This window comes from Vulpes vulpes, chromosome 2 (assembly GCF_048418805.1).
Source record: "Vulpes vulpes isolate BD-2025 chromosome 2, VulVul3, whole genome shotgun sequence".
NCBI classification, from domain to species: domain Eukaryota; kingdom Metazoa; phylum Chordata; class Mammalia; order Carnivora; family Canidae; genus Vulpes; species Vulpes vulpes.
This window is the reverse complement of record NC_132781.1, coordinates 121,911,932-121,938,417: the sequence shown is the minus strand read 5'-3', so window position 1 is coordinate 121,938,417 and position 26,486 is coordinate 121,911,932. Positions and strand designations below refer to the sequence as shown.

Here is a 26,486-nt window from a genome sequence, read left to right as displayed (position 1 = left end):
TCTTTGGGGAAGATATAAATGTTAAATAAAGATATGAATAGCCTGACCGACCGACCTCCCTCCTTCCTTCCTTCCTTCCTTCCTTCCATCCATCCATCAGTACAAAGTATCACCACCTAGCAGTATAGCCCCAAGAATGAGTTCAAAAGAAAGGAAAAACAAAAGGCGTACCACCAAGACACGAAACAGAGAAGTCAAAACCAAGTTCTGGTTTTCCTGGACTCTTCTAAAAATCCTTTACTTGTCCATCACCAAACTCTACATGGCATGATACTGTGGTTGGTGGAAAGTTAAGGTATGGGGGTTCTTTCCACATCATACTATCTAGGCCATCTATACACTCAGGCCTGAGGTCAAGGAAAGCCGTAAAAAATAAGAGCATTCTCTCCTAGAGTTGTGTGCCAGCCAGGAAACCTCATTCTACAGGTCCAGGAGCCCCTTTACTAAAAATCACTGACCTGATCTTGCCTATGGCAGTCCTTAGTACTCAGAACATCAAGAGATTTGTCAGAAAAAAAAGTAGCCAAATCATTAATTCTGAGTGGAAGGGACCTTTCCAACTATAGGTTGACTGATGGACATATAGTGCATGAAAACAACTCTGGGACATATCCGAAGGTTACCCCATACATGCACTCTGGGTATTCTAACAGATCTCAGACAAACTCTTTTCCAAAAGAGAGGAGCTAATCTCCTGAATTAGTCTCAACACACATTAGAGCACATTACCCATTTTCCTAAAGGTGGCATTCAATAGGTTTTCCCTAGCCTAAAAAACTTTCCCCAGGAATCTTATTCAACTTTCCTTTGATCCAAAAAAAATATTTCAAGTTTTTTTTACAAGAGAAATGGAATTTGCTGGAAGTGTTGGATGTTTGCATAAAGGTGAGAGAACTCAAAGGTAAAATAAGTTATTACCCTATTTTTAATGTGGATGGATAATAGAAGATTGTCTGGAATTACTATGAGCAGGCTACCATTTCATGGGCAGCTCCAGGGGCGTTCTCACTTCAGAAATTTACTCAATTTCCCAATATGATTTGCTCTTTAAAGTCTGGCCTACCTCATTCATTCTGAATTTAATCAATTTCAACACCATTAAAAACCATGAAGAGACACACCCAGATTGAATTAAATACCAAATCCATCTGGAGAAGAGATTTCCAATTGGCTCATACACTCTGAGGGGCTCACGTCCTCTCTCCTATTCATGTGAAGACCCAAAGTTACCAGAGCTTTGTGGCTGTGGCCCCTGGGAAACAGTCCTCACAGTAACAGCTCTCTGAAGCTTCCAGTGGGGTCCTGGAAGTTGGCCAACTACTTCTTAATTATCCTGGTGTGAATTCCCTACTTTGGGGATTCTCAACCAACAGCCAGTTTTTAACCCAGTTCAGCTCCTCAAGACCCCATACCCCACCTTACTCTGTCCTATACTCTGCTCCACAGCTTTATATATTCAGGGAGTGTGAACTAACTTTAATGTTAACTGAAATCACGCAGACAGAAGTGGTATGGACTAGAAAGAGAATGATAATCTTTCAAGCCAGACATACCTGGTCTCTGCCACTTCTGACACTTAACCTTCCTCTCCAGCAGAGTGGGGAGAGCTCACCGAGGTGTTGTGAGGGTCAAAGGAAATGTACACTGACTTATTTGGTAATTTCAATAAACGGTCATTAGCAGTATTAGCAACATTTGAATCAAACTTTCCAGTTGATGAACCACTTTTCATACCCAAGTTCATGTTATCCCCACAATAATCCCATGGGGGTAAATACTGTTACCATTCTTACTAATAACTGCTTGCTATGTTTCCACACCAATGAGCATAATATTACTGTTGGTAGAATATATTAAAATACTACAGCCTAATTGATTTTCCCAATATATCTGATAAGTCTTTACAATGAGAAAAGCCAGGCTCCCAATGTTAAGTGGTAATAATGACAGCAGTAGCTAACGCTTGCTGAACAAACTGCACTGCTCTAGGCTAAGCACTTAAATGTATCATACCCTCATCCATCATCATCCCCATTATGTACACGGGAACTCCGACTCAGATGAGGCTGAGGAACGCCTGATAAGACTTTGGCCTTAATGAGTGGTGGAACCAGGACTGTAACTGAGTCTGACTCCAGAGCTCATCCCTCATCTACTCTCTACTTTCTGCTCAAGTTCACATGACCAGTCAGACAGGGACTGACAGCGGAGAGGGCAGGGGAGGGGGGAGGTATTGGCTGGGGATCATATTTCCTGGATTCTTCCCTTTCTGCTCCAGGAAGAGCTCTCAAATCTAGTGGACAAGAGAAGCAGGAGCATGCTGGTTACCATGCAGACTGTGGGAACCCTCCCACAGGTTATGATCCAGTAGGTTTGAGAAGTATGCTTGGGATAACGATGTACTGTACACCAACCAATCAAAATTATGAGATAACAATGTACTGTACACCAATTAAAATTACTATCATTAAAGACTAACAGAAATTATTGTAGACTGTTAGCTAGCTATCAGTATTCATACCACAGTCCTCATCTGATAATAGCCATTCACCAGTGCTATGTATCTTAATGTATCATCTAGCTTGTGCCTCTGGTGGTATATGAAATGATTCCAATGGATTCACAAATATTTTTAATAGCTGTGTACTTATTTCAATAAATATCAGAAATTTGCCTGTTTATCACACATAGCATAACAAATTTAAAAAATAAATTTAAGTTAAAAGGAGTGAACTGAAGGGTGCCTGGGTTGCTCATTTAAACAGGTAGCTCTTGATTTTGGCTGAGGTCATGATCTCAGGGTCCTGGGAGGGAGTCCCCTGTTGGGTTCGATGCTTCGCGGGGAGTCTGCTTGTCCCTCTGCCTCTGCTATTCCCCCTGCTCACACTCATTCTGTCTCTCTCTAAATAAATAAATCTTTTTTTAAAAAGACTGAACTGATTTAAGAAAAATAGTAGGAAAACAGTAATACAGGTTGTATATGTATATGTAAAAGAAAAAAAATCATGAAGTCAGTGATAGAAAAATACCACATTTGGGAACTATCGTCTTAACTTGTCCCCAGCCAGGCACTACATTCAACTTGGCTGGCAGCACGAGATGGGAGGGTACCATATTCTACCAGCAATATGTCCTACTTCAATACGGTCAACCTGGATTCCTTGCTTTCTGTCCCACTCCAATCCATCAGCCAGCCCTGTGAAGCAACAGTTAAAAACACATCCAGATCTAAAAAACAAAACAAAATTTAAAACAACACATCCAGAACCCAAATGCTTCTCACCATCCCCACTGCTAATACCTTGATCCAAGTCACCATTATCTTTTGCCCAGACTGTTCTAATAGCCTCCCAACTGCTTCTCTTTTTGCCCCACACAGTTTATTCTCCACCAGGAGCCAGAGCCATCTTTTAAAAATACACAATGGCTCATAAGTCACTTGGCCTGATCTCAACTCTCCAGGGACTTCTCATGACACTTAGAACACAAGCTTGCCTCCTGACTGTGGCCTCACATGGTCTAGTCCCAGCCTACCTGACTGCTCTCCCTCTGGCCTCCTCCACTCCAGTCACCACAGTCCTTCCTGATATTCTCTGGACATAGCTGGTTTATTCCCTCCACTTCAAGGGCCCTTGCATGCACCTGTTGGTTTCTCTGCCAGCTCCTGACATGCCTCACTCCCCCTTGCCTTGTCATTCCCTATCCCTTTGCTCTTACCTCTTCTTAGCCCTTCTCTCCACCTGAAAGTATACTTTTGTTTACTTGCTGTTTGTCAGTTTCTTTCCCTAGTATAAATGCATGAGAGCAAGGACTTTATCTGCCTTATTCATTACTGTAGCATCAATAAATATTTCCCAGGTAAAGCAACAAATACAATCCACATTTTCACCTGCTGAGACACCAGAAACCAATAGGTAAAGAAGTCCCCACACTCCACAAGCCTTGAATGCTGAGCAGCTGGCTGAACACACTGGTACCTTCTAGAGTTCACAGGCCCTGTGGTGGGAAGCACAAGACGAATAGGACTGACTGGGGTCTCATTCATCCCCTGACCTCCAAGCGTGTCAATCGGAACTTTCTTCTTTCCCTACTCTACCAGATACAAAGGAAGCTATCTTCTTTTTCATGGTTTCTGGGGACACACACAGAAAAAAATAAGCCAAGAAGGATATAGAGTAAACAAAGTAAACTAGGTAGCAGGAAAGAGATGAAACCCCTGCCTGGCCCAGAATAAACCTACCAGCTCTCAGCCCAAGTCAAGAGGCTCTAAGATAACTGTAAAGAGCATTCCAGTTCTTAGCAAGACACTGCAGCCAAAGTGGCAGTGTCTGGGTTCTTGTATAGTACACGCTTGCAGCAAACTGTTTCCTTGTGGGTTTTTACAGCTGCAGTCTCCCAGTCCACCTTAAAATTTCCAGTCAGAACAGCAGTGAAAGAATAATGCTGAATGCACACGGTATTATGCCAACCAGTTTCATCAGGACCACTCATCTACTCAGGGGTCTGGACATCCAGAGAAGCAATTACAGTCCCACAGGGCTCAATTCCTTTCCTTCTTGAGGCGTGGGTGGTTGTACACTGATCTCTCAATCAAAAATGACCGTTCACCAGCTTTCTTTTATATATATAGAGAGATTTTATTTATTTGAGAAAGAGAGAGCACAAGCAGGTAGAGAGGGAGAGGCAGACTCCCCATGGAGCAGATAGCCTGATGTGGGGCTTGATCCCAGGACCCTGAGGTCAGGACCTAAGCCAAACGCAGATGCTTAACCGACTGAGCCACCCACGCACCCCTGTCACTAGCTTTCTGAAAGAGGAAGTGTTCCAAGCAGAGAACCAACTTCTGCCCACCAAGGGTCTTTTCCTGCCTTTGGTACCTGTCTTCTCACTTTGATATGCCCTAAGAATGGTTCAGGTATTTTTTTGGTCACAACAAACTGAGGTAGCAAAGGACAAGGAAGGAGAAGACATTTGTAATCAGAATCCTAACATTTACATTTGTGGCTGCAGTCACCACTAACTGGTTTTGGGAGACAGGCATACTTCACCTCTCTGACCCTTAACATCTGCACAGATGAGGCGCTGTGAAAATCAGCAAGGCAATGTTTGTGAAGGCACTCTGAGGAAATGTAAACAGACTGTCTGCTATCAGGCTTTTATATGAACAGCCTCTGCTTTGGGGTAACAATGATGTTATTGATAATAACAACAGTAGATAATAACATTTAATGACTGCTTAGAATACCAGGCACCACTGAGCTAAAGATTTCCATTCTAATCCCATTTAATCCTTCCAACAAACCAATGATGTAGGTACTAAAGCCATACTCATCTCATAAATTAAAAAAAAAAAACAAAAAACAAAAACAAAAACACCAAGGCCTGGGGAAATTATTTTCCCAAGGCCACACACCCAGTAAGTCGTGAGGCTGGGATTCCAAGCCATATATATATAATAATACTGTAGAGCCCACACTCCCAACCACTATTCAACACTAACCTCCCTGTGGGCAAAAGGACTTGACAGCCTCTGCTGAATCTTACACACTGAATAGGAGTTGCACTATCTGAACACTCTCATCAGGGTGGGAAGGAATGACCCTGAGAGACCACAAGTATGTACTGAGAAGGAAGAATCAGTTTTCTCATCTATAAATGGTGTGAATTATACCATCAATCTCATAGGGTTCTTATAAGGCTCAAACAACATAATGTATATCAAACCCAGAGCACACTGACCAGTAATAAGTATGGGTTCAATAAACAGTAATTGAGAGCCTTGAGGAAAATCTTTCAGTCTCTGCCTCAACAACTCCTTGCACTGGACTTTAGGACTTAAAGACGCAGCCAGGGACCTGCTCACTGTTGCTTGGCTGAAGGCCAAACCGGAATACCAAAAGGTGGTTCACACCTGCCTGGGCCATGGCCTACTCTCACTTCTAAGGGAAAGAAGGATATTAGATCATAGTAAAGTCTCACCATGGCTGTATCTGTATTCTAAAGTCAGCTGGGAGAGAGGACGGTTTGTTAAGTGTCATTTAGGACAAGCAGAAAAGCTTCTGAACATCTACACTATCTGGAGGAGCACAATAGCCAATCACATCCTTGGGGGATGGAGTCTCAGCAAACAAAATGGCTGAGATCCCATATAATAAAATCTCTGAGAAAACAAGCTGTTCCTTCCCTTTTCTCCATTACTAGCCTTCAATCCCTCAGCCAGGGTTATTTTCAAGCTATGGCATTACAGCTCAACTGACAATAATTTGAGTTCCACGCAGGCATACCCACCATGTTGCACACAAAGGTCATAATGTAAAGTGAGGTGCAGAAAATCAGCACTTGGGTGAGCTAGAATTACACCATCTTGTCTGCCTGTGGCTTGGAAGATAAAAGTAGGAGCCATAGAAACCTGCCATGGCACAGGAGGGAGAGGAAAGGAAAAAGCAAAAGGACCAAGAGAGGTGGGAATGGGGGGCTCGAAGGGAATTCTGGCAAGGGAGAGAGCCAGTGGCTGTCTCCTATCAGGCCTGGCCTGGAAGGTGTGGATGGAAAGCTGGAGGGGAAGGTGTACTCAGCTGACTGCCTCGTGGGCCAGCACTCAGGAGGCCAGGCCGCCATACCCATTAATGCTGCCCATCCTTCTCAGGTTTAAAAAGGGAAATGTTCTATTTATAAGCCACCGACCAGTGGAGACCTGGCAGCCACTGGATGGCTCTGATTCCACAGGGATCCTAGTTACCAGTGGCTGCCTCCTCCTGCCTCTCAACTGTGGGTGTTCTAATAGCAAAAGGCCAGAGGTGACTGGAAGCAAAAGGAAAAAGAAAATCCTCTTTTCTGTCCTCTGCTGCTTTCATGAGACTGTTGAACTTTTAGTAATGTCTGAAGGTCTTAAAACCTTTTCAAACCAGTGACCCGTATGATCCCATGAAGCCTTTCCCTACTATCTTTAAGACTAAATCTCTTTTTCTGTTTTGCAGATCAAGGGAAGCTGAGGCCCAGAGATGAAAGGAATGTATAAATCAGAGGCACAACAACAATCAAGGTAATGGTGACCTCCCAGCCCCTCTCCTGGTCCTCAATCTTATCCTCATGGAACAAGAAAAGCCTGGATACACTATAAGGGAATGTGATCTTGAATGATGGCCTGAGGAAGGATGGATGTGTGTAACAGGAACCAAGCAGCTTTGGTTGTGTTGTCCAATGCCTGCAAAAGGGCAGTGGGCCACGTTACGGTTCTGTGCCTGGGAAGCTGCAAAATCACTAACACATATTCACTGTCTCTCAGCATCATGCATAGCATGTGATGAGCCACTGACAGTTCTAATGAGGAGGTTCACAGAGAAGGAATATGGGATGGCCCATCAAAAGCAAAGAGCTGAGAAGGTTAGGTGTTTGATGCTGATGAAGAAAGGCCTTCCAGCTCCAATGGGTTGGCCACATAATGTTAGGACAGCAAAACAGAGGAAAGAGACTTCCCACCTATTGAGCAGTGGAGGAAGGAAAGGAGTGACCTTGGCAATCAGGCAGATTCTGGTTTGAACATCAGATACACTACCTCTTGACTATGCCACCTGGACTTCTTAAAGACTAATGCTCAGTTGTAAACTTGGTTGTTATGAATAGCATTTCCACTAATGGCAACTACAGACATATCACTGTCATGCTGCCTGACCAAACTTTATTCCATCTTAAATAGCTTAATACTGGGTAAGTTTTTAAAAAGTAGTCTAAGGAGGCGCTTGGGTGGTTCAGTCAATCAAGTGTTTGACTCTTGATTTTGGATCAGAATCATGATCTCAGGGCTATGGAACTGAGCCCTGCACTGGCTCTATGCTCAGTGTGAAGTCTGCTTGAGATTCTCTCCTTCTCCCTCTGCCCCTACCCCTACTCACACTCTTGGTCTCTCTCTCTCTCAAATAAATAAATAAATAAAATCTTAAAAAAAAAATAGTAGTCTAGGGATTGACAATCTCCTACAATCTGTGGGCCAAATTTACTAGCTAGTGCCTGATTTTTACATAAAGTTTTATTAGTAAACACGCGTTTGTTTTCATGCTGTCTATGGCTGCTTTCACACTTTAATATTGAGAGTTAAATACTCTTGCAAAACTGAATATATTGACTATCTAGCTCTTCACTGAAAAGGCTGACCCCTGTGGTAAGTAATAACATTTAGAAAACCAGGTTTACATGTTTACATGTTTTTCCCCTAATATCCATGAAAATAAATATATAAATCTAAATGGTAATTTAAAATGTGTGTCTGGGGATCCCTGGGTGGCGCAGCAGTTTGGCGCCTGCCTTTGGCGTCGGGCTCCCAGTGCATGGAGCCTGCTTCTCCTTCTGCCTATGTCTCTGCCTCTCTCTCTCTCTCTCTCTCTCTCTCTCTCTCTCTGTGACTATCATAAATAAATTTTTAAAAAATTTTAAAAAATAAATAAAAAATAAATAAAATGTGTGTCTGGTACTATCAAATATGATCTGAGATACCAGTAATAGTATGCATACCCCACTTTGAGAAATGCAGTCATGAGGATTTAATGAACTAACACTCCTAAGGCACCAAGCCTGAAAACAGCAGGGGTTTTAGCTGCCACCCTTCATTCTCCTCCCTGCTCCCCTCAGGAACACTTCTGCCACTCCAGTGAACTCTTCTTACACGACAGAGTAGTTGGCATGACCAGATAATGAGAAGTGTAAGAACCAGTAATTATGAGGCATGAATAATATGCCAGACACTTTGCTAAATTCTAATAATCACAGCAACTTCAGGAGATAGGTATTGTATTCACCCCTCATTTTACAGAAAAGGCAACGCAAGGTTATAGGTCCAACACTGACCCGTTCCATAGGCAGCATGCCAGCATGCTAATCCACATGATTCCCATGGTACCCTCCACCTGAAACAGCTCTCTCCAATCCATATGGCAGGACCTACCCACCAGAAATCACCTGAGGAATGTGCAAAGACCAAGGTAGAAGCACACTCAGGCTGATGTTCCTCATAAAAGGAAAAATCTGGAAAGGACATTCAAGTCCAATGACAGGAAATAGTTCAACAAATTTGGATATAAATCTACAACAGAATATTAAACAACCATTACAAATGGCATTTATAAATAATTTTCATGATGTGAGAAAATTCTTGTAAATTATTCAAAGCAGAATACAGAAAGTATATTTCATATAATGTCAAGTAAATCAAAATATGTGTTAACATTGACAAAATCCATATAAGACAAGGAAAAAAAGACAAGAAGGAATTATCCCTGGGGTGGTATTAAAGATGTTTTATATTGCATTTCTGAAAATCATTACTATTTTTCCTTCATACTCTACAATGAGTTCATATTATTTCTATAATAAGCAAAAATACCTATTTTTTCAAGTTGCTTAAACCCTACAGATGACTAAATCCTAACTCCAACTTCACATTCCTTCTCCAGTCATGGCTCTTCCCCAACCATGTCCCAGTGTAAATGACAACCTAAGTGAGCTCTTGAGCATTATACAAACACAAGAGATTCTTGTGAAAGTGCCAGATTAAAAACAAACTGGAAGGAAAGAAGAGATTGACTCTGGAAGCAGAGGAAGTGCTGGATTTTCTTCTTCTGGGGGCGGAGGGAAAGTTCTAATTTTTTAAAAATCTCACTAGCCTAGGTGGAAGTCCATTCTGAGATCACTCTCCAACAAACTGGCTCCGGCATTTTGTCTGCACAGCAGGTACATCTGCAGATAGCATGAGGATTACATGTGTCCACAAACGTGATGGGCCATCTGGCTATTGTCTCCGTGTGCTCTGAACCTCAAAAGCAAACCATATACTCCTTAAAGACAGGCACATGTCCTACTTGTGGGTGTCCTTTCCCCTCGGCACTCACACTGCCCCAGGCCACTGACACTTAAGAACTTTGAGAGGTATTAATTGAATGCAGAGCTCCAGGAATGCTGGACTCCCACTGGGAAACCAAGTGGTTCAGGTAGGAGCACAGAGAAACACATGGATCAAGAGCAGGGAAGCACCATCAACCACTGCAAGGTCCTCTTGCAAAGCCGGATGGCTGGTATGGAGCTGAGTGGGAAGTGTAGGAGAAGCCACATCTGGGGCAACCTGGACATATACCTTGGCAATTACCCAATTAACCTATGGAATTTGGGTGAATGTGCACATTAAGGAAAGTGGCACTGTGATCTTGAGATGAGACTGGCTCAGTCTGTCAGCCTTAAAACAGCTGGAGAAGCACTGGGAGGCCAGCATTTCTGTAAACAAGCTCATCTTTTTAGAGCTAAGTAGGCAGTAACATTTATTATTTAAACTTCTAACTTGGAAGAGATCAACTCACACTAGAAAAGCCTGCCCTTCCCCGACTCTCTTGTACTGGTCTAGGCTAGGCTTATCTTCTGTGACAAGTTCTCAGCTCTCTAACCCTCGCTCAACAACAGCAGCCTTGGTGGAGAAGAGGCCACTTCTTTGCAGCTTCTCCTGATTCCTCCTGGAGCTCATTTCAGGAGACAAAAAAACCATTCTTGCAGAGCCTCTGGGGAGGAAATCTCACAGCTACAGTCAAAGGCAGGGCAAGCAAGAGGATATGGAGACTGAGGAGATGGATATGCATGGAGGTGGCACAGGGGGCCAAAGAGAACACGGTGGGAGGAGGGATTCTTGCCCAGGACAGAGTCCTGTTCTTGACAATGAGAGAGGGGGCAAAATCCAAGATAGGTATCAGCAGTCTAGATTATTGGCATTGGGGTGTGATCAGCAAAGCAGCCTAGGGAACGACAAACCATACTTCCTACCTCTCTAGTATTCTTACATCTCTTCCCTCCCCTTCTCTAACAGGCAAGAATTTGGAGAACTAGAAAAATCCAGTATCACTGATATATATCCTGACATTCTACAGGCAAACCCAGGGAAAGTCCCCTAATGGTATCAAAATCCCTGGTAAGAGATACATAGAATTGACAAAAATAGCAGATCGGTTTTTGAATTTAAGAATTAACTTATAGGCAGAAAATTAAAACTCTGATAAAGGACACAGGTAATCTGAATAAAGGGAAAGATTCCAAATTTTGGAGATGACTTATATTATAATAGTGTCAATTTTCTATGAGTTAACCTATGCAATTCTAAAGGAAAATTTTAAGCTTCTGAGAAACTTACAAAACTTATGCTAGAATTTACACACAAGGATATAGGTCCACAAGCAGCTAAGTCAAACCTTGAAGAGTACTAAACAGGAAGACTTACCTCAAAGACATCATATGAAAAGCAGAGAGGTATTACCACAAGAACAAACAGACCAAGAACCTAAGGAACTCAGAGTTCAGATATGCAAACCTAATATACAATAAAGCTGGCACCGCAAGTCAAAAGCAGGAAGAATGATATTTGTGGGAAAACTGACTCTTGCTGTGGATAAAAAGAAAACTAGATCTTCAAGAAATACCAAACATGATGGAAGGTAATCAGTTGGATTAGAATGAAAGACAGAATCATGAAGCTAATAAAACAAAATGTAAGTACACATCTTTCTGATGTGGGTCAGAAAGGCTTTCTTTAAAACACAACTTGAAAATCATAAACCAGAAGGTGAAAATTTTTTTTAAAAATTTACTTCAGGGATCCCTGGGTGGCGCAGCAGTTTAGCGCCTGCCTTTGGTCCAGGGCGCGATCCTGGAGACCCGAGATCGAATCCCATGTCGGGCTCCCGGTGCATGGAGCCTGCTTCTCCCTCTGCCTCTGTGTGTGTGTGTGTGTGTGTGTGTGTGTGTGACTATCATAAATAAATTTTTTTAAAAAAATAAAAATAAATAAATAAATAAAATAAAAAATTTACTTCAATACATAAGAGGGCTTTATATTCAATAAGAATATCACACATAATATTAATAGATGGCAAGATGGGAAAATGTATTTAAAAGGTCTACAGCTAACAAGGGATGGATACTTAAAATATAGAAGAAACTTGACAAATCAACAGGAAAAAGGTGGCAAATGAAAGAACTATGAGCAAAGGACATGAAAAGGCTATCAACAGAAGGGGAAACCCAGTATGCAGACATAGGAAGAGATGCCTAAACATACTAATTATCAGAGAGATGTAAATCAAAGCAATAATGAGCTATCATATTTCTATGATTGATAAGAAATTAGAAGGCTGAATGATGGAAAAGTTGCCAGAAATGAAGAAATCCTCGTGTAGGGCCAATGGGACTGTGGCTGGACCTTTCTGGAGAACTACTCCCTCAAACTAAGTAGATGCACATCCTCTAGCTGGCCAACAATTCTCCTCATGGGTATATCCCAAAGAAATTCTCACACAGGGAGATATACAAGCTGTACAAAGATGTTCACTGTGGTGCTGTTAGTGCTCAGGAGGAGTTAGAGGCATGAGGAGAAGGAGTACGTAGCTCTGTAAAAATAGATACACCGTGTTATATACACCACGGAGGGTGCAGCAGATGGAAGCCATAGTCTAAAAGCAGACAGAGGAATAGAGATGGCTCCCAACACAATGTTGAGGGAACAAAGAAAGAGAACAAGACATATCATTTATATAATTTAAAAACATAGGTAGATAAAAAGATACAACATTGCTCAAAAATACACTTTAAAGTATACGTCAGAATGGTAGTCTACAAAGGAGCAAATAAACAGGAGCTCGGAAAAAAATTAAAAATGAAGAAAAGGAAAAGAAAAAGGAAAAGGAAAAGAGGAAAAAGGAAAAGGAAAAGGAAAAGGAAAAGGAAAAGGAAAAGGAAAAGGAAAAGGAAAAGGAAGGAAGGAAGGAAGGAAGGAAGGAAGGAAGGAAGAAAGAAAGAAAGAAAGAAAGAAAGAAAGAAAGAAAGAAAGAAAAAAAGAGAAAGAGAAAAAGAAAAAGAAAAAGAAAAAAAGAAAAAGAATCAATGAACGAAGGGGCTTGTAGTGATCCCATGCCACAAAATTAGGTAGTATGATTAATTCAACCCCTCTATACATGAAATTCAAACAGAGTCTAGAGAAGAAGACAGGAAAAAGGCTCTGCAAAGAAACTGGCATTTGTTTATCTGCTGCCATCCTCTCTCTGACAACTGGGCCATTCGGAAAATACCAGCAGCTGACAGGCATTATTTATGCCCTGTCTGATACCCCACAGGCACTGTATGCCCTGAGAGGAACTTCAAGATCAAAGCAACAAATTCAGAAGTTTCCCCAAAGGAATTTCCTTTTGCTACCTGCCCCTTCAAAATGTTCTGGTTCTGGGATAAAATGGTGGCATTCAACTCCCATGAAAACATTTTCTAGAAAGGAAAATGCTAGACATTTAAATTTGGATATTCGAGGCAAAAAGAGCAGTGCCACATTCTGAAATTCCTATCAGATTGACTTCTCTCAAAAACAGTTTCGACTGTGGCACAGAGGGTTGCAGAACAATCCGAACCTGGACAACAGTGCCACCTGTGGTGGCACATGAGCCCTGTGAGTGGGTGTGATGTGAAAATGAACACAGACACGGAAAGTACAACCATGTCAGAAAGGAGAGGGAGCTAAATTATACAATGTGAAAATGGGGTCCCAGTGCTAGAGGAGGTGAGAACATATCAATCTAAAACCCTACTCTGGTTTTGCCAGCTTGGAAATACAACATCTTTTGGAATAATACTTAAAAAAAAAAAAAGTTTCTATCCAAACTACCCCTGGAAAAATGGCCAGTATGTTTTAAACCATTTTTTTTTTCCCTCTCGGGCTTGCTAAATCAAAGGGTAAGCAATTGAAAAATCATTAGACACTCCAGGCAGCCGGTTCTCTGTACTCTGTGAATAATGGGATGCCAAAAGCGAACTGTTGCAAGGGTCTGTGTTCTCCAAAATGGAACTTTTTGTATTGCTCTTTTCTTCAAGAGATAGAATATCCTTGGGGTTAACAGTAGAACCTTTGGAGTTAGAATTCAGATTAAATTGTGCCACCTGAGTTTACTAACCTCAATTTCCTAATATACAAAGTAGGTCAAAAGTACCTATTCTCATAGTATTTATTAACTAAGCCCATACCCACAAAACATCCTTAAAAAATATTAAGTAGTGGATAAATGCTATCTACTAACAACTATGATTTTAAAATACATACTCAATGCAGACAATGCAAAGCATGAAGGTCAGCGCCTCTCAATAATCTACCCTCCATGTACATTACAATTTCATGATAAAGGTCTTTCCAGACTTTTTTTCTATCAATATATCTAAAGAAGTTAAATATTTTACCAAGAACATTGCTCTGGGTAACCTGATTTTTTTTTAAATCACAATTAACAATATACTGTGGGCACCATTTCCACAAATACCTAGATCACTCTTGTTCTTACTAAAGACTACACAGTACCTTGGTATTTTTAAAGATTTTACTTATTTATTTGAGAGAGAGAGAGAGAGAGAAAACTCAAGTGGGGAGGAACAGAAGAAGACTGAGAATCTCAAGCAGAGTAAGAGTGCAGAGACCAAAGCAAGGCTCAATTCCAGAATCCTGAGATCATGACCTGAGCCAAAATCGTGAGTTGGACCCTCAACTGACTAAGCCACCAGGTGCCCCATATCTTGATATGTTTAATCAACTTTCTATGACATATCTGATTGTTTCCCTGTCTTTGTCATTATTACCAATGCTCTAGTGTACTTCTTTCTCGCACAAAGATTTTTGTACTCTAGTCTATTTCTTTAGGACAAATCACGGAGTCAAAGGATATTGGCTCCCAATACGTATTCCTCAAATGAGCCTACAGAATGGTATAACAAGAGGGATGCCTACCTATAAAATCAGGATCATCTTTCAAATCTCAAGCAGAGAGGACAAGGTTTATCACAAATCACAAGCAAACTTTTAGTTGGTGGTCTCCACTCATATGCATCTCATCCTCCAGAGTTCCTAGGTCCTTTATTATAAAAGAATATGTCCCAGGTTGGGGCATGGCATGAGCATGTTATTAAAGTCTGCTTAAGCATCTATCTTCTCTTGTTTTGATGCCTGGGTAGTTTGCTTGATTTCCCACTGGCAAACTACCCTGCTCCCATTTTATGCAATACTCTTAAAACTGTCAGGGACTGGGTTGTTTACTCCTGCGTCAGCCTAAGCTAGACCAACTTGTTGTTATCTTCCTGGGAATCTTAATCTTCAGAAGAGTGAGGCGAGTACTAAAAAACAGGTTAGAGCTTTATGATCCTGCAAATATTATTCAGAAGACTCTTTCTTATTGGCTCCTGGAGCTCCCGAGCTGGTGTGTTTTCAATTCTGGTTCTTTGGCTCTTCCTACCTTTACTGTGAGTTACTTGACAGCCTTCCATATTCCTTCATTTTTTATTACTGTGTTTTCTGCTATTGTTACTTTAGAACCAGTTAGCCAGACTTGACTCCAGATCACTAAAACAATCCTACCTGAGGATATGGGTGGTGGGGCAAGGAGGAGGGGAGCACTTGTTTCTTGAATGTTTATCTGAAAAAATTTTCCCTTATTCAATTCTTGAAGGAAAAAGAAGAAAGAAACAACTTTTTCCCCTCTCCCAAAGACCTCTTAACCTACCAATAACAACTATTCCAAATTACTTAATATTTTATATAAAACTCCTGGTCAAAATCTGTATTTTGGAAAGGATGAAAGGAAAATCTTTGTCCTTTAATGGATTTCACACACACACAAATACCTCATCCTCTTGTCCACATGCAGAAGCACTGATTTACTGATTTATTTTATTTTATTTTATTTTTTTACATTATTGGAATTCATAGTACGGCTATCTGTGAATGTTTCTCCAAGTGGATTTTACAAAGCAAATCTGAGGCAAGGGGACAGGACTTCCTATGCACTCATGTAAGCAATCTGGAAGGAACTGGTTCGTACTCCTATCCACCAAGGACATCATCAGCCCTAACACTCTAGCCGTAGCTTTTCATTTTAATCCTATCATCTTTCAAGGTTACAGGTGCCCTTGGAAATTATGATTAACCAGAGTGCTCAGAGCCAGCAGCAGGGGAAATGTGCTGGATATTCTACAGAGGGTGGCCAGGGTCATTCCCATCAAAGAAGAATACTATTACAGAGTTCATCATCTCCACTTTTTCCTCTCCGAAAAGGTAACAAAGAACACAGAGTTACTAAGTGATTACTAAGATAGCTGTTGCCTATCCAGGCCTTTGAACAAGACTGTGTAGGGGCAATTCTGGCTTTCCCCTAAGATAAGGTTCTTTGGAAGCCGCGTATTATTCAATTAAGTGGCTTTTAAGTGGCGATTGGAGCTACATTCTCAAGAACCAGGATTAACTGAGATAATGTACATGAAAATGCTTTGTCAAGTGTGAAGGGTTATGTAATGCAAGGTGTCATTACAGTCTTGCCAGTCAGGCTCCCTAAATGTCCTGGAGTCACTGACATGGTAAGTCAGGATGGAAGCATGGGACTACACCAGGGAAATGGGGCAGACCCAACATGCCCACAGCACCCCCTGGTGGTTCTTCCTCAGAGTAGCAACTTTTAAGGCTCAATCCCAACCCCAGCTGTAGAAAATTATCCAAGGGACATACTTACTCCCTTCGCTCTGACTGTCTTTGTTCGAATTGTACACCTGGAAAACAGAAATAAACATTGTGTGAATTTTATACGACTCTAGAGGTTCAATGAATAAAATCACTACCAGCCCCCTTTCCCTAATTTGTGCCATTTAGGTGGAAGGCCATTTCTGGCCCCCAAATATGAATCCTCTCTAAAATTATCTACTGTCCAGTATTTACTTCAGGTATTCTCAAGTGTGTGTACATCATAATCACCTGTAAAACTTTACTGTAAAAAAATCATATTCTTTTAAAAAAATTATGTATATATATAAATTAAAAATAAAAGTTTTAAATAATTACAATCATTAAGCATTTACTGTGCAACAAGCAATGTGATGAACAATTCACATGAATGATCTCAAATTACCTACACAACAATTCTATTGGGTAGAAATTCGTCATTGTATTACAGATGGAGAATTCAAGGCTTAGAGAGGTTACCTAAGGTCTCATAGCTAGTAAATGGTAAAGTCAGGACAAAGACACATTATTATAAACTGTTAATGTGTTAACACTGAGGAATGGAACCAATCACATTTTACTTTATATGCTTTTAAAATTTAAATGTTGTAAGGAAAAGATATTACTTTTACAACATAAACCCCTTAAATGATTTATAAAAATCATAAAAGGGAAATACCCCAATATAAAACACACAATGACATATTCCAAGAATCAGCAAGCTTCTTTTATGAAGAGCCAGAGAGTAAATATTTTAGGCTTTGTGGGACAAGAGACAAAATTAATATTATGTAGATACCTGTTTAACAAGAGAGGAAACTAATTTCCACAAATTTTTGGTTGACAACATTTAAAACATAGCAATTTTTTAAAATACAGGTATAATACTCCTCACAGGTAAAAATCTCTTAGAGTCCCAAGGCTCTCTTTTCAGAGATGCTTGGCTCAATACATCTAGAGGTTAAGTGATTCTCAACCAAGAGTGACCATGAGTCATGTGGAATACTTCTTCCAAGGAGTATAATTTTTTGAAATGCAGATCCACCAATCAAAAGAATGGGGTTTTCATTTGTTTGCTGGTCTTATATAAGGAGGATAATGTTTGGCTTAATTAGGGTTCAAAGTTAGTATTTCCTATTAAATCAATTACAAATGTTCATCTATAAATGGCATATTTAGCTCCAGGGCTATACAAAAAGCTCATGGTATGCTGGATTTGGCCTGTAGGGCAGTTTGCCAAATCCCTGATATGGTGACACTAGTAAGTAAGATAAAACCTGTGCTATATAAGGGGAAAAAAAATTACAGTCTCCCAAATCTTTCTTTGGTGATTACGATTCTATGTATACAAGAAGGCATAGGGTAAAGCTGGTCATCGTAAGTATGTATGTATGTATGTATCTATCTATCTATCTATCTACCTACCTACCCACCCACCTACCTACCTACCTGTTCCAAGCAATTCTCATGGCTCATCTTACCTGACAACCACTTATTTAACCCCTAGAGGTAGTGAGACAAGAATCTCTAAAAAGAGAGTCATGAAACCCTAAGAAGGACTTCCACCTGCTAGCATGTGTGAGTGGGAATGGCTGCTCAAGAGCTTTCCACCTTGGACCTCAGTTGCCTTGTGTTGTTGGGTAAGGCTCTCACCCTATTTGGGCCACTACTGTCTCATCTATGAATTGAAGAAGTTGGCCAAGAAGGTTTTGAATGATCAAACTCTAAGTAAGACAAGTCGCTCCACTTTATTATTATTAATTTCCTAAAGAAAACTAAAGAGGCACAACACTATGTGAAAGTCAGGAGGATAAGGATTAAAGTTGGGAGGATGAGGTTTCTGTATTTGAGACAATGGCTCAGTTTTTATGCTTAAAAGTTCTAGAGATGAGGGGTCAAAAGACTGTGATCCTGGCACAGCGCCTCTTGGAGGGAGGAAGACCAGGGCAATCTGGCAATCAATCAGTGCACGGCAGAGAAGGGAGGGAGATGAAGATGCGGCAGCAATGTGATCCTGCAGGATGTTGTTAGATCTGTGAGTGAAACAGGGAGCCTCATCATAGCTACAACCAGCAATCCATGGGGAATGGTGTTCACCAACCTTGGAAAGCTGGGAAAGCAAGTGCAAGGGAAGAGGCTCTACCTTGTCAAGCATTTTTTTTCAGCATCCCTGATCAATTTATTCTGTTCATTTAAATATTATGAGAAAAGTTTGCTCTTATTTATAAATGGCAAAGTCCAGAAAGAATAATAAAATGCAAGACTCCTCTTAATTAGGAGGAGAATTTGCACCAAAGTACTTTCCTTCGAGGTTTCCTGGGTCTCAGGAAGCCGTTGCCTGCAACACCCAAGCAATCCCCAAATTAGAGAGGTGTGATCAATGAGCCGAAGGTGCCAGAAACATGTGCTGCCTGATCCTCTGAGGCCAGGCCATTAATCTCTGTCTAGTTTGGTAAATGAGCCAAAGAGAATGAGTTTTGAAATAAAGCTAACAAACCTGGCCTGCCAGAACTGTGTGACTACATGGCCCAACAAGGAAGGCCCCGTGTGGGGGAACAGCCTCACCACCACACAGGCCAGATGGCGGCAATGTAACAGCACTAAGTGGGAAAGGCTTTGTTTAACTCACCGAGTATCACACATATCATTGAATCCTTTTAACCACCTTATGGCCTAAGTACTAGCACTGTTCCCATTTTATAGATGTGAAACCTGAGGCCCAGAGAGGTTTTATAGTTTGTCCAAGGACAGAGAGCTGGTGAGGGACTTCCTATTCGATCTTGCCTCTACAAGAAGCAAATTATAACACTCTTACTTTTCCGAGTAGTAGCAAATGTACATAACTACCAAATGAAACCAGAAGTCAGTCTATAGGTTCCTAAATACTTCCTATACTGGCAGAAGCCAAGGGCATGCAATTCACCCTTTAGAAATGGTCAGTCTATTCTGGGGAAATCTTTTTTTTACTATTATTATTCAAGTATAACTAACATACATTGTTATATTAGTTATAGGGGAAACCTTCATCTATAGATCTCATGGTTGCCCACCAGAGGTGAGGACAACTTCCTGGAATAAAAGGCCTCTTTGGCCATGGTTTCTGTCTTATGATTGATTAGCAGAATCATCTCAGGTTTAGAAGCCTTCAAGTAAGCTTCTCAAGAGACTTTGTCTTGAAAGGATGGAACATAACTGTCCTAGATTAATTCAAGGGGACATGAGTCACTAAACAGTTCCTGAATTATGGCTCCTATGAAGACTAATTCAGTTAATGTGCTTTCTCCTGTCACTTACCATTTCTAAACTCTAATCATACCCACCTGTAAAATGGGGCTATTAACATTCCCTACCTTAGAGGTATTGTGAAAATTAAATGAGATAATAGATACAAAACATTTAACACAAAGCAGAGAACACCAATTCCATGTCCCACTGAGTATTCTATAATTCAGGGGCACCTGGGTGACTCTGTGGCTGAGCATCTACCTTTGGCTCAGGTCATGATCCCGAGATCCTGGGATAGAGTCCCGCATCAGGTTCCCCATAGGGAGCTTCCTTCTCCCTCTGCCTATGTCTCTGCCTCTCTCTGTGTGTCTCTCATAAATAAATAAATAAAATCTTAAAAAAAAAAAAAAGATGAAATTTCACTGCTATCATTATTATCCTCCTTGTTAATTCTCTTCACACTTAATCCTCTGGGATAAAAGGTTAAGGATGGGAATGCAGTTTGAAGAATCCAGCAACACTGGGCTTATTAGTATTTTAATTTAACAAACTAAAACTAATTAAGGGACTAAGGGAAAGGAAGAGAAATAACTATCCAAAACCAACTTATAGAGCAATAGGCTCTCAATTTTTTTAAACAGCAGTCAAATATAAAAGTAACAACTTACCATCAATCACTTTTTCACCAATGATGTGCCATGTACCATACTAAGCATTGAGATGACTTATTTTATTTCATCCTGAAGCCTATGGGGTAGTACCACTCCCTCTACTTCATAGCACTATGTAGGTTAAATAACTTTCCAAAGATTACAAAGCTAACAAGCAGCAGAGTCCTCCAGATTACATTCTGTGCTCAACCACAACTTCATGCAACTTCTCCACTCAGTTCCACTTCTTAGCGAGGGGAGGGGGTGGGGGGAAGACCCATGGCAATAGACAATGCAAAAGAAGCTAAGCAGTAATTAAAGTGGCAACTATGCAACCATTACATAAGAACAAAATTTCCACCCAATTTAAACATAACTGTAATTCCACAAACTTCCAATTAATACAAGCAGAGCAGTAACTGAAAACCACAACCAGCTTGAGACACTTTGGGCTGCCCAAAAAACATCCTTCCCTCAAACTCTGAGCACATACACAGAGAACTCGCCAGCGCTGCTAAGGACTGTGTGACAGATTTCTTAGTAGAGTACCACATTAGAATATTTGTGAGACTCTATTAACAGGCTATGTTTAGAAACTTTAAGTGACACTCCTGAGAAGTTACTAGTAAGACAACCTTGGTACGTGGAATGCCAGTCAATAATGGATGTGCTTTTTTTTTTTTTTTAAATCAAGGAGAGACCCTCTTGTCACGATGAACCACAAGCTACACATGGAAAAGCTTTGAGAAGAAACTGTTGAATCTTAAACATGGAGAGAGAAAACCAGTTTGAATACCTTGCAGTAAAGAAGGATAGGTCTCAGCTTGAGGGGCCAGAGCTCTGGAGAAAATGGAAGTAAAATGGGTGCTGTTGCTTTTCAATTTCTCACCTAGCAATGCTCCCCATGGCTCGCCCTTTCCACCACTACCAGTACTGCATTTGCTAGCTCAGGGAGGCCCTCTTGAAAGTGAAGCCAATAAAAACGTATCTAATGGCTCTTCCCCATGACTTACTCCTGAACAAATGTGAAAACTTTGCTCTTGCAACCCCCAGAATTACTTGTAAAGAGGGTTCAGTGACTAGAATATAGCAGGCCACTTAATAAGTATGGACTAGATAAATTGTTTTTGATAATTTTTTTTTTCTTTTTAAATCCCCAGGTTGGAAATGATGAGGACAATGCACTGATACACTGAGCAGATAAAATAGGTAAGCCAGATCTACCATTGCTGAGTGACTGTCTGCCATTCTTCCAAATATCTGGAATGCCCCAGGAATCTCTATTTTAGAGAAGAATGAAAATGTACAATTTAGGCCTTATTACGAGGCAATATAAAGCAGATTTACATTATTCGGCTTAACTCAAGGCTGTCAAAATCCCTCACAGACCATTTCTTTTCTCTGCTCAGTGTTAGCTCTACATCCAACAGGTTGTCAATAAATTGTTAGTAATAGTTTCAGAGGCTATGGCGTCACCAGGAAGTTGTGAAATACAAAGGAACGAAGGGATTACTATACCTCATGGTACTGAATCTCCCCTCCCCTCTGCAACAGAGGCACCTCACACTCAGGCAGTCTCTTGGAAAATGGCCCAGTGAAAAGTGACTGAATGGCTGTGCTCCTGAAGTCAACTAGAGAGAATCTGATGGCCCCTCAAGTCTTTTTGCATACCGACACACCAGCAGAGCAGTGAATACAAACAACTGCTTACTGTTCAACATCACATCATTATGATGGAAAAATAAACTCTTTCCCATTTGCTCAAGCATTTCCGGCGCTTTGTACCTAAGCATATAAAGGGCTCCCTTCTTGTGTAATTCCTCAGTAATACTGGAGGAAAACAAAGTGCTTTAGAAACTCGCTACTTCTACCTCCTCAGTTTCCACATTCCTTATGGACACCCTCATTCTCCTTGAGGAGTCATCATATGAAGTTTATCAATCCTATCACTATGATATTCCTTGAATCTTTTTTTTTAATTAATTTTTATTGGTGTTCAATTTACCAACATACAGAAAAACACCCAGTGCTCATCCCGTCAAGTGTCCACCTCAGTGCCCGTCACCCATTCCCCTCCAACACCCGCCCTCCTCCCCTTCCACCAGATATTCCTTGAATCTTTTCCTCATCCCCATTTCTTTTTCTACTGCTATACTGTTGGCACCAGCATTGGCTTTCTACCTGGTATGCTGGCCTCCTCTCTTTCTGCTCTAATGTGGCATACACATTGCTGTTGCAAGATGCATTTCCCTAAACCTTGTCTGGCTAAAGACAAGCCATCAAGAGATCACAATACTAGTCTTCAAATACTCCAGGGGCTGTCATGTGAAAGAATGGCAAGACTTACTATTCTGAACAGAGATGAAACTTGGGGTGGAGTCCTATGAAGGCAGATTTCAGGGGAATATAAATAACTGACAGTTAAGAAGAGCTCTTCATGGTCCGCAAAACCAGAGAAACTGGTTGAATGTCATTCTGACACACAAGATTAAGCTCCATTTCACCTAGCAGGTGGCCCTGGGCATTCCTAGTCTGACAAATGCAGCTTTGTCTGAGGTTTAATTATTGTGACCCTATCCTTTCACCTGTACAAGCCTTCAGTGGTTTCCAGGATGGGGGAAATGGCCCAGCATCAGATGAAGTGGGGTGGTGGGGCAGCCCGGGTGGCTCAGCAGTTTAACACTGCCTTCAGCCCAGGGCGTGATCCTGGAGAGCAGGGATCAAGTCCCACATTGGGCTCCCTGCATGGAGCCTGCATCTCCCTCTGCCTGTGTCTCTGCCTCTCTCTCTCTCTCATGAATAAAAAAATAAAAATTAAAAAAAATCATTTTATGAAGTGGGGTGGTGGATAGAGTGTACTGTGGACCTGGAAAGTTGGTGTTAAAGCCTCATTCTACCATATTTTAGCTAGGTGCATTCATGTGGCAAGTTAATATGCTGAGTAGGGTTTTGTTTTTTGTTTTTTTTTTTTTTACAATTTTATTTATTTGAGAAGGATAAAGAGAGAGAAAGCACATGTACACATGAATGGGAGGAGGAGCAGATGCAGCGGGAAAGGCAATCTCCAGCAGACTTCCCACTGAGTGCAGAGCCCAATGTGAGGTTCAATCTCACAACCCTGAGATCATGACCTGAGCCAAAACCAAGAGTGGGACACTTAACTGACTGAGCCACCCAGGCACCCTTGAGCATGTTTTCTTATTATAAAGTCGAGCTAAGTAATAACACTCTGAGGGGGTCTTGGGAGAACTAAAATAGCCCCACAGTACCTGCAAGTACTCAAAAATGCTATTTCCACAAAGATTTTCTAACTGACTTCATGGCTGCAGACCATCCTTTTGCTTTGGCCTCTCACTGCTCTGACAGTCTATTCTACACAGTTTAATACTTCAAAATACAATTTCTCATTTTCCATTATTTCTAAACTGCAAATAAATCCCTTATGATTAGTTCTGTCTTGCACTGCTATGGGGGTCCACCGGCATCTGTTTATTATCTAAGAAGTCACTTCAGATTGAGGGACAAAGGAGTTTAAGATAAAGGATGAACATTCTTTCATCATTTTCAGTGGGTCGGAAGCAGGCTATAAGGACCCTGATAAGGAAATTATTCTTATAATGATGCTTTCCCATTTTGAGTGTCGCTGGCACCTAACGCACTTCCTATGAGAAATCTCAATTTAAGATCAGATAATTTTAAGGGGAAAGGTGAAATCATTCCTCTGGAGCATCCAGGTCACACCCACATATGCAGTCAAAGGGTGGACCGTCTATTTTAACTTGTTTCTGGTCTTGGTGAATTAAGCATGAGTGCAGCATTTCTGGAGTTACTAATGTTGATTGTTGCAAGTGCTCCTCCTCCCCACAGCATTATGATTTGCCTGCTATATAAACACTGTTGCCATAGTTATAATTCAGGAAGCTTTGTTGTTTGACCTCAAGAAAAATTCAACCTCAAATCAGGATAACACTGACTCTTTACACTGACAATAGACCATCAGAGGGTAGGACCTGCCAAATTCCTTCAAGCTTCTAGAAGGAACTACTGTATTTTGGGTAACAAGCGAGCAACAAGAAGAGGAAACGCTGCAACATTATGCAATTTCCTTGCATTTCATATTCAGAAATCCTGAAAACCCCTATAACCAACTTCCCCAGCTTTCAACCCAAGATTAGAGTCATAGCCAATATAAACAAACCCAGATGCAAAAGAGGAAAAATGAAATCTAAGTAATGTCCAAGTAAGAAAAGTATTTCAGGAAAATTTTAAGGGCACCAGAAAAAAAGCAGCTCACTTGACAGCAAATGCACAATAATAAGTAGATGGTGATATGAGCTGTCACGTATGTAGGATGTGGTCAGATCTTACTGAGAGGAGTCTTCTGGCTTTAACACTTCCTGGCTGCACATTGACGTAACATTAAAAAGTGTGTATGAACCCAGTAGCCCATCAGCATAATGCTTCTACCTCTTCATTTGCCAGACAAAAATTGCAATCTTAAGCAGAAAATTTCTTTCTATATTCCTCTGCCTCTCCCTCAACCCCCCTTTAATATCTTTGGAAATCATGGCACAGCTTGATCAGAAGAGGGAACCTTGTTCTTCTATACTTTGGAAAACTGCAAATGGGAAATTTTTTGGTACAGCACACATGATCCAAAAGTTGGAGCTGTGAGGTTCTGCTGCCAGTGCAAGGCCCTACCCAGGAGAAAGGACAGCCAGACAGTGAATCACTGTACAAAATTCACTCCTTTCAACTTCCAGTCCTTTGTCCTTCAGGCAACCTGAGGCAAGTGGCATTTATAATGATCTTATTAATCCCTGCAAAACACCCCTTTCAGAAGCAGGAGGGAAATTCATTCAAAACAGACACAGGTGACTTCTTTCCTTGCCACAGACAACTGTAAGGTCAGAGTACTGCATTTCTAGATAGATGATGACTCAGAGCTGAGTTTCCTCACATACAGGTCCTACCTTAAATCTAGGAATAAACCTGATGTCAACCCAGCATATGCAGCAAAGGGTTCTGGGAATATTCACTTTGATTTCTTTGCTCTGAGCTGGTAAGGAGGGGATCCCTAGCTCCTTGACTGAGGAATCTATTTTCCTACAACACTCAAGTAGCAGAATAGGATTTACAAATTGGAAAGATAGATTCTAGTATCCTTTCTGGTTCTATAGAGGTTAAAAGTTATTAGACTGGGCCCTATGTTATCTCCAGACAATGTCAAAGGGAGGTTTATCAAGATACTACATGATTTCCCATACAATGTTTGGAGTAAAGGGTAAGGTTGGACTATCAGAGCCCTTGTCTTCTGGTTACCCAGAGTATTCATTCGCTTGTCTTTAGGCAAGTGTACCCTGCTGTCCTTGCACGGGTCTACACCTCTCCATCACAGCCAAAGGTCAGTCTACTTCTGACTCCAGGGGTAGATAGATAATATGACTTAGGCCAGGTTGGCCAGATCAGCATGTTTACTCTCTATTCTCAACACTTACTTTAAAAATTTTTCAAACTTACAGGAAAAAAGGAACAGTGAACACATATAACCCATCACTTCCATACTACCATTAATATTTTACTACATTTTCCTGATCATATATCCAGCCATCTCTCTGTATTATCCACCAATCCAATATATTTTTGATAAATTGTTGCAAACATTAACACTTCCCATCTAAGCGCTTGAGTATGCTTATCATTTATTAAAGTTAAATAGTGGTTTATCAGGTTTTCTTAAGGTAAAAGCTATCTACAATGAAATACACAATTTTTAAAGTTTATTTATGTATTTTAAGAGAGCATGAGCAGGAGGGGCAGGGAGCATCTCAAGCAGACCCTACAATGAGCATGGAGTCCAATGAAGGGCTTGATCTCACGACCCTGAGATCATCACCTGAGCAGAAACCAAGACTTGAACACTCAACTGACGGTCACCCAGGGGCCCATGAAGTGCACAATTCTTAAATGAGTTGCAATGATTTCATATGTCCATGTACCTTAAAAACCCACATTAAGGCAGAAACTTTTCCATCACTTCAGGCAGTTCCCCTGTCAGGCCTCTTGCAGTC

At 41.0% G+C, this 26,486-nt stretch overlaps 1 protein-coding gene across 8 annotated transcripts in view; it reads right to left on the bottom strand.

Annotated features, from left to right (window-relative positions):
• Positions 1 to 26,486, bottom strand: part of ARHGAP26 (Rho GTPase activating protein 26) — a 416,966-nt gene that overhangs the window by 181,004 nt on the left and 209,476 nt on the right. For all 8 annotated transcript variants that reach the window (XR_012000004.1, XM_072749878.1, XM_072749874.1 and 5 more), the window contains one exon: positions 16,554 to 16,590. Coding sequence is in view for 7 of the 8 variants with exons in the window: in XM_072749878.1 (XP_072605979.1) it covers positions 16,554 to 16,590 (37 nt within the window). In the remaining variant the exon portion in view is untranslated. The remainder of the gene's footprint in view (positions 1 to 16,553; positions 16,591 to 26,486) is intronic.